At 55.1% G+C, this 8423-nt stretch overlaps 1 protein-coding gene across 3 annotated transcripts; it reads right to left on the bottom strand.

The window, feature by feature from the left end:
- Positions 1-304: 304 nt before the first annotated feature.
- Positions 305-7709, bottom strand: HMGB3 (high mobility group box 3). Of its 3 annotated transcripts, none has more exons than XM_047843038.1 (5): positions 7612-7709; positions 2715-2869; positions 2448-2587; positions 1796-1970; positions 305-1327 (listed from the first exon to the last, which is right to left on the bottom strand). In XM_047843038.1, the coding sequence occupies exons 1-5, from the start codon at positions 7655-7657 to the stop codon at positions 1187-1189; spliced, it is 657 nt and encodes a 218-aa protein (XP_047698994.1). In that variant the 5' UTR covers positions 7658-7709; the 3' UTR covers positions 305-1186. The 3 variants fall into 3 exon arrangements, with proteins under 3 accessions (XP_047698994.1, XP_047698995.1, XP_047698996.1); XM_047843039.1 differs by lacking the exon at positions 7612-7709 and adding an exon at positions 5116-5199; XM_047843040.1 differs by lacking the exon at positions 7612-7709 and adding an exon at positions 4911-5034.
- Positions 7710-8423: the final 714 nt, after the last annotated feature.

Here is an 8423-nt window from a genome sequence, read left to right as displayed (position 1 = left end):
AGTAGTCAGCCTCAATCCTAACCGCCCACCTTCCTGCACCTCTGAAGGCTGCTGCTAAAATTTGCCTGGGTCAAGTTATCTTGGCTTCTACATTCAGCAGTTCAGACTTCATCTTACACCACTCAGACACAAACAAAATCATGCAATACCTTCAAGTAGCCTCTTCATCTCCATTCTAAGTAAGCTGGCCACATTCAGAGAAGATACCAGATGTGCAGGGAGGCTAGTCCCCAAATACAATGGAGGGGGTTGTTAGCTAAGACTGCTGGGAGTCAGAAATTTAGACTGTTATAGTAGAGAACAGTTTTAAAAATGTAATACTGTTTATTTAACTTCAAAAACATTTCGGCATTCTAAACATACAAAAAAATAACAGAACGTTGCAAATTGTGTTTAGTACAGAAGGTTCTTGAACTCTCATTGATGCAGTGGCTCTTCGCTTTGCTGACAATGAAGGGTTCTACGGTTTGTTTCAAAACAGTTTAAAACTACCGCACTTAACTAAAAAAGATCCAAACACTTCTCATGCCAGCTGACCCCCCCCCTTTTCCACAGCTAAGAATGCCAGCAGAATGCTAGGTCACTATATACAGAAACAAGACAACCTGAAGCTAAACAGATGCCCACTGCAGTGTCCACAGGCCCAGCCTCACAGTGCACGCCCTGAGCTACAGCCCCTCCAAAAGGCATCTTCCCCACAGCCTCAAGCCACGCAAGGAGCATCAATCAAGATTTTGTCTCGGTTGTTCTGTCCTTTTTTTTTTTTTTTTTTTTTTACAAACTATAGATATGTACAGTTGAGAACTCAGGATTTCTAGCCAATAACCATAGAGTTAACACCACCTTACAAATTCAAAAAAGAAAATGCCAGAAACATCTTTAAATGCCTTGTCACACCAACAGCAAAGTGCACAGAGTGAGGAGAACACGAGAGCCTTTTCATTTTAAAAATGTTTGGAAATATGTACAACTTTGATACAGTTTCAGGGTGCTCCAGACCCCCATGGCCGCTTCATGTAAACCACTGACAATTTCTAGAGCACTTTGAAGAGACTACAATATGACCATGACCCGATTGTGTAATTAAACCTAACGAGGGCAACAGACACGCCTCAAATAAGAGAGGTGTCAATGACGGCGCTCCCTACTCTAAGGTATTCACAAGGAGACAGATAAACAGTTTTTTTTATTCATCCTCCTCCTCCTCCTCCTCCTCCTCTTCTTCCTCCTCGTCTTCTTCATCTTCCTCTTCCACCTTTTTCCGGGCAACTTTTGCAGGACCCTTTGCGCCATCAAACTTTCCTTTAGACTTATAGTCAGCGACATCCTGGAAGGAACAGGGACACATTCCAAATGAACAGACAAGCTCTCTCGCAGCCGTTTTAGGCAATGATGGAAACATGTCGTCCCACCTCAGAGTAACAAAGCAGGAATGGACAACACATACGACAGGGCAGCTATCTGAAGTAGGTTTTCAGATATATACAAATTTGGTTCTAAGGCGCTCAGATTTAAAAGTTAAGGGGTGTTCAACAGCACTACCAGGTCCTCTGCCCATGGCGGCCCATGTCATCAAAATTTTTAAGCCTGCCTGCAGTTGTCCCAAAGACCAGATTCTGTCAGAAGCATGAATGCCAGCACTTGCGGCCGATCTTGCAGGGAGACGGTCCCTCACGAGCTATGCTAACTACTCAGCCCACCGAAGCAACCTCACACCCCCCACCCACCCACACCCAGGGCGGCTGACTGCCCACCCGTCCAGCCTGGTAGCCCGGGGACAGCTGGTCCGCCTCACCTTCTCATACTTCTCCTTCAGCTTCGCTGCCTTGTTGTTGTAAGGCTGCTTTTCACTGTCACTTAAGTTATTCCACATCTCGCCCAGTTTCTTTGCCACATCTCCAATGGAGATACCAGGGTTTGTAGATTTGATCTTGGGGCGGAATTCTGAACAGAACAGGAAGAATCCAGACCTTGGGGGGAGAAAATTGTATACGTTAGATGAGAACCCACAAAAACGTGAGCTTAAGCCAAAAATCCCGTTCCTGAGCTCACATACTTCCTACCGCTTGGACACCCCCCTAATGTGTGATACCATATAGACAACGTGACCAAGTGGTAGCTTCCAGAAGGTTTAAAATGCTTCAAAAATACCTGGTGCTTTCTCAGTCTCTCAGTTACTGGGAAAAGGGGAGAAAACGTGCCTAAGGACCCTGATGCCCAGACGGGGCTGCCTCCTTCCCAACAGAAAGGCCAACAGGCAACCAGAAGCACACAGCTCACAAATACTCAGCCTTAACGGCGGACTTCCCTGGCCCAGCCTTGTTAAAGCCCCAAGTATAGAATACTTTGCAGTGTATCTCAACATTTTTTAGGTAGTGTGTCTTCTTAAAATCTTTCAGGTAGAAGGAAAGCTCTTAACTGTTATCCTGAATCCTACAGTCACTTACGGTGGCCTTTTGGGGGCATTAGGGTCCTTCTTCTTCTTGCCTCCCTTAGCTGGTCCATAATCCTTCATTTCCCGATCATAGCGCACTTTGTCTGCCTTTGCCATTTCATCAAATTTAGACTTCTCTTTCCCAGACATTGTCTGCAAAGAACAGGCAAGATGAGTCCAAGAGGAAGAAAACAGCCCCATGGGGCTACTCTGGAAGTGAGTAACCCCCTGCATATAAAATCCAACTAAGACTACCTTGAAGGACACGAAAGAAAAGTACCTTCCACCTCTCAGAGCACTTCTTGGAAAATTCTGCAAAATTGACAGGGACCTCTGGATTTTTCTTCTTATGTTCTTCTCTGCACGTCTGCACAAAGAAGGCATAAGCAGACATCTTGCCCTTTGGTTTCTTGGGATCACCTTTAGCCATCCTGACTGTGATGGATGAAGGCAGAGAGACAAAGAAAAACAAATACAATGACTACAACAGACCTAGGACACATACCAAAGGCAGAGCAAAATTAAAATTAACGTTGCCATGAGGAAGCAGCCCCCACCCAATGCCTGATGCCACTGGCAGCTGAAGGCAGAGTCGGGAGGAAATCAGCTTCACTGTCGCTTGTCATTTAACTTTTGACCAGCATGAAGCGCGCTGGTTTGCGAGTTACTTCTCCGAGAGCGATCAAGTTCTCCAAATGGAACCGACCCAAGTGGGGTGGCTGAGCGCTACATTCCGATTCAGAGCGACTGCTAGGCTTTGAAAACTACAACCACAAACTGGGAAGGGCGTGGAGAGGACACCTTTGTAGGGGTGCGGGCGGATGCCAGAAGCTTGAGACCAATGACTTAAGGCTAGCTGTCAGCTGTTTTAACTCCTGTGTTACAGACAAAAATATGGTCACCGCTGCTACACGCGAGATCAAAGCAGAACTGTAAATAGGGAACATTTGAAATTTCACTATTGTTGACGCGTTTTTGGCTTATAAAAATGGCTTTTGCAAGAAAGGTGATCTGGCAAGTGAGCAGCTATCCCTGTACTAGTAGTTCAAATCCGTCACTTTGTCATTATCTAAAGGGGGAGGGGATGCCAAAAGGGCTAGTCTTGCTCATCTGTAAAGCGGAACGCATGTCCAGCCAGGAATACTTTCTCCAAAGTTTCCAAATAAAAATGCAGCTGTGGCGTGTCATCCCTGTCGTCCCTGTCCCACCCCCCCAGCTTCCCGCCATCTTTTCCTTTTCCCACACCCAAGGTCATCATGTAAAACTAAAGCGCTCCCCTTTGCAAGGACCGACCGAGGGGCTGCGTTAGAGCCCCGCAGTGGCTGTGCGGGTGGGGCGGGACGGGGCGCAGGGGAGCCCGGGGCTGGCAGCGGGCAGCCGGGCTCGGCCCCGTGCTGGGTCACCCGGACACCCATAATTCACCTTCCATTTTGTCAAAAGCTTCCTGATGAAAGAAACTGCCCCTGAAATCCCCCGCTGCCACCCCCGGGGGTCGCGCGGGGCCGGGGGCGGCGGTGGCAGCAGCGCGCCGAGGGCGCGGAGCCGGGCCGGCAACGGCGGCGGCGGCGGCGCCCGCCGTGCCTCCGAGCCCCGCTCGCTAAAATGGCTGAACCGCGCGCGGCCGGCGCAGGCGGCGGCGGCAGCGAACAAAGCGGTCCCGGCCCCGCCACCGCTGCCGCCGCCGCCGCCGCCCGCTCGCCGGCCCCCACCCCGCCCCGCCCCGCCCGGGCCGCCCGGGGGCGCGGGGCGGCGGGGGCCGCGGGCCGGACCCCCCACCCCCCCCGCCGGCGCGGGGCGCACTCCTCGGGATAACAAAGGCGCCCGTGCAGCCATGACGCTCGGCCGCGCCGGGGCCCGCGGCGGCGCCCCCGGCCCTCCACGCCGCCAGCCCCGGGCCCCGGACACCGGGGCCGAGGCCAGAGCCCGCTCTGGAGCCCCGCCCGCCCGTCCTCCCCTCGCCGGAGCTCAGCATCGCGCCAGCCATGTTAGCGGCGGCGGCGGCGGTGGCGGTGGCCGCCAGCGGGCAGGCGACGAGCGGGGGGCGGCCGGCCCGCGCACCCCCGGGCCGCCGGGCGCTCCCGCGACGGCCATGTTAATGCAGAAGCAGCAGTGAAGCCCGCGGGCCCGCGCGGCGCCCGGCCGAGCCCGGGAGCGAAGTTTGCCCGCGCCGCAGCCCCCGGCGGGCACCGGCCGCCCGTCCCCCGCCGAGTCCGTCCCGGGCCGGGGAGCACCCGGCCCCCTTCCCAGTGCCGCCGCCCCGCGCCGGGACGCGCGCCGCCCCAGCCCGCAGCCCGCAGCCGCCCCTGGGCTCGCGCCGCCGCCGCAGCTGCCCCAACATCTGGCCTCTGGGGTCCTCGGTCCCTCGGCCGCTGCCCTGGGGGGCGGGGGCAGGGCGGCGGCCGAGGGCGGCTCCCCGAAGGGGGGCTCAGCCCCGACTGCGGGGAGCTGAGGATGAAGCATTGAAAAGTTGAAACACCTGAATTGCTTCTTCCTTCCCCGCCACCTAGCAAGAAGGAAGAAGGGGCGGGAAGGGCGCGGGGACGACAGGCAGGGGGAGGCGGCGGCGGGGTGCGCTCGCGGCGGCGCGGGCCGGAAAGTTGTGCGGGCTCTGCGGCGGCGGCGGCGGCGGCAGTGGCAGCGGCGGCGGCGGCGGCGGCGGGCGCGGGCGGTGCGAAACGTACCTGTATTGTTCGCTAGTCTGGGCAGCGCAGGGCACGACGCGCGGCTCAGCGCTCCCCAGCCTCGCGCTAGCTGCCTCCACGAGAGCCGCCTGATTGGCCAGCGGGCTCCGCCGTTTAAAACAGCCTCCTCGCCCGGCCATTGGCCGCGGGCCTCATGCATATTAAACAGGCGCGGGCGCCCATTGGGCGCGACCGCTGGGATCATTCATTCAAACAGAACAACCCGCCGGCGCTGGCTGCTGAGGCAAAACAGAGGAATAATAAATATTCTCGCTTTTCCACACCGCCGCCCGCCACCCCTTTGAACCGAGCTGGGATCTCAAAGGACTTTGGAGGGGTGGCCCCGCCAATTCCCGGAGGCCTCGGCCTCTGGCGTGGGAAGACGAGGTCGAGTCCGGCTGCTCCAGCCTCTGCTCCCGCCCCTCTGCGGCCTGGGCGCCTCTGGCCCGGTCGCCTGGCCCCCAGGCAGCCCCTCAGCCCCGGAAAACCTCCAGGGACCGAGCGGCAAGGGTCGACGGTCCTCCACCTGTACCCAGTTTCGACACGGCTCCGCGGCGGGGACCCTGCCTCAGTTCGCTGGCTCCTCATTGCAGGTGGAAGACAGCAGCTCGCTCGCCAACACCTCGGGATATAGGCGCTAGGGCCATGCTGCCCCTCCCGAAGGGGACCGGACTGCGCTCCTACGGATCGCGCTGGGCTAGGCTCTCTGCACTAACTGCCAGAAAGTCGATTTGTGCCTGAATTCGCGGAAAGGGCGAGCTAGGTGGGCTAGAGGAGGAAAACGGAGTTTGGCAAAAGCAGAGAAATTGTGAGACATTGTAGTTTTGTGGGCAGGGACCCCCTCTCAACTGCCTCAGTTCAGGCCCACATTCCCTCTGCTCTTCTGATAACACACCCTGGTGAAGAATAAAAGTTGTTGGAATAAATGAATGGGCTTTCACTTGGCCTTGGCTTTGCCACTAGCTGGTGATATGGCCTCCAGCAAGTCACTTCTTTGCAGGGGGAGGGGTCAGGCAATGGTTTTCAAAATGCAAGGGGTGTTTGGAAGTGCCCCATGACTGGGAGTCCTTGCTGGAATTTTATAAGAGAAGGGGATGGCCAGTGATGCTAAATGTTCTGCACTGCACATGACAGTCACACACAAGAAAGTCATTTCCCACTCCAAAAGCTAGTATCAGCCTTGTTGAGAAATATGAGGGCCCTTCCCTCTTTGAGGTACCACAAGCTTCCTGGAAAGAATGGAAGAAAAACGAAGGATGAGGAAAAGGAGCACATTTTAAGGGCTGAAGTTTGGAGAAAACAATGTAAGAGGAATCATGAGCTTTTCTATAGGAATTTCCCTTTCTAAAGCACTTGAGCCAAGATATCCAGCTATTTATAATTCACATATTTAGAAATGAGACCCACCAGAAGATGAGTGTTCTAAATGCCGTTTCCAGAAACTGTGTCTGAGTTTGAGGTGGGCAAGGGAGCTGACTTCGCAAGTCATGTTCCTTGCTACCCCCACCCAGCTCTTGCCAGCTCCTCTGAGCCCCCTGGGAAGGCCTGAGCCCTTGCATCTGGCACTGCTAGGCTTCCATCATTAGGGATCCAACTGAGACCAAAACACAAGGTAGTGCCACTTTTGACAAGAGCTGACAAGCAACAAGTCACTTCCCCAGGTCCCCAATTTAAAGACTCTCAGGAATGCAAACATCTTAAGGCCACCTGGTCCAATCCTTTGCCTTGTCTTGTTAGAGCTAGCTGAGTGGTTGCCTACCTTCTGCTTGTATATCTCCACTCCTGGGGAGCTTACCACCTCACTTTGGGGCTGTCTCTTCCATCTCAGGCAATCTCTGAGCCTTGGGGTCACCATCCTGCACATATCACAATTTCTTACCCTTCAGGGATTTCATGGCAGGCCAGGTGTCTTCTCCAGGCAAACGGCTCCAGGCTCTACCACGATGCGGTTCTCAGGGTCCAACCTGCCCAGACCACTCCCTCCTGCCCTGTCTCTGCCATTCCCAGAGGGGAGCAGGGCCTCCACATGTGATCTGACCACTGTCTCCCCTCCTCCAGAGTGCCCTAGCCTCTCAATGTCGTTAGGCCTTTCAAGGCCCGAGATGTGACTTGGGGTCTCAGGTGGGACAGGAGCCTCCTTCTGATCCAGCCACTGCCTGGTGTACTGGCCACATCGGGAAGCTGCACTTAGCAGCTGGCAGGTACCAAGGTGGGGGAACCAGAGTGGTCAACCTTCAGAGCCCACAAGGCACTACCTGGGGGGCCCCTGGGTGGATAGTGAGGTTCACACTTATAAGCAGAGGCAACTCACAGACAGCACATGTATACACACTCCCACCAGGGCACACTGAGGGCATTCCCAAAGACAGCAGCCTGAAGGCCCCATCTAAAAGAGACTGTACAGTAAGTGGTGCCCAGACACCACCCTCAAGACCCATTCTTTCCCACCCCCCTGCCACAGCCCTGCCCATTGGTCTCCTATTTCTGTGGACATACTTCGAATGATTAAGGGGTTCGTATTCTTCAAAGGAATGATTTCCATCTCTGCTCCTGAGAAAGTTCCTCCTTCTATCAAGCCGAAGCACTTGTCCAGAAGCTAACGCCTATGGACACTGTCGTTAGAACTTCACAGAACATGATTATGACATGGCTGAGTGAGTCAGAGATCTGAAGATGGTTGCCATGGTTTCCTGCTCCTGCTGCCCCCCCCAAATGCACATATCACCCCAAGTCTCTATGTCCTACCTCAGCAGAAACTCATAATTCAGTTCCATGTTCAGAAGGGGGGTGAAGGGATGTGGGGGTGGGGCAGAGGCAAGGTCCTGGGTTTGGGGTCTGTCAGTGACTTTGGGTTTGCTTTTAGCTATGTCACCTCACCTCTCTCAGCCTCAGTGTCATCTCTCAAAGGTGATCTGGCCCACCTATCCACCCTAGCCACTGTGCAGTCTGCTTGTGAGCGAGGTGCCTGAAGGTGGTCTGCTTGTCATCACCACCTGGGAAGGGCTAAAGAACAATCTGGAAGTTGAAAAAAGTGACCAAAAGTCAGGGGTGCCCGGGCATGGCCTGGACTCAGGGGGCCGGAGGCAGCATGCCTCCTCTGTCTGCAGCAAAGCCCAGGGCCACGTGACTTGTAGCTCCAACTGGTCAAGGTGATGGAGGGCACTCTGGGCCTCTTTCTGCCCTGGCCGGCACTGGAAAGCACTTTAACCACATTAATCACCTCAGAGGCCCAGCACCAGGCCAACCCCATCCACAGAAGGGGAACCTCAAACCAGAATCCCCTAAGCTGCTTGGCTGCCTGGGAAAAC

The sequence above is a fragment of the Prionailurus viverrinus genome, chromosome X (genome assembly GCF_022837055.1).
Source record: "Prionailurus viverrinus isolate Anna chromosome X, UM_Priviv_1.0, whole genome shotgun sequence".
NCBI lineage: Eukaryota > Metazoa > Chordata > Mammalia > Carnivora > Felidae > Prionailurus > Prionailurus viverrinus.
This window is presented reverse-complemented; position numbering and strand designations above follow the sequence as displayed.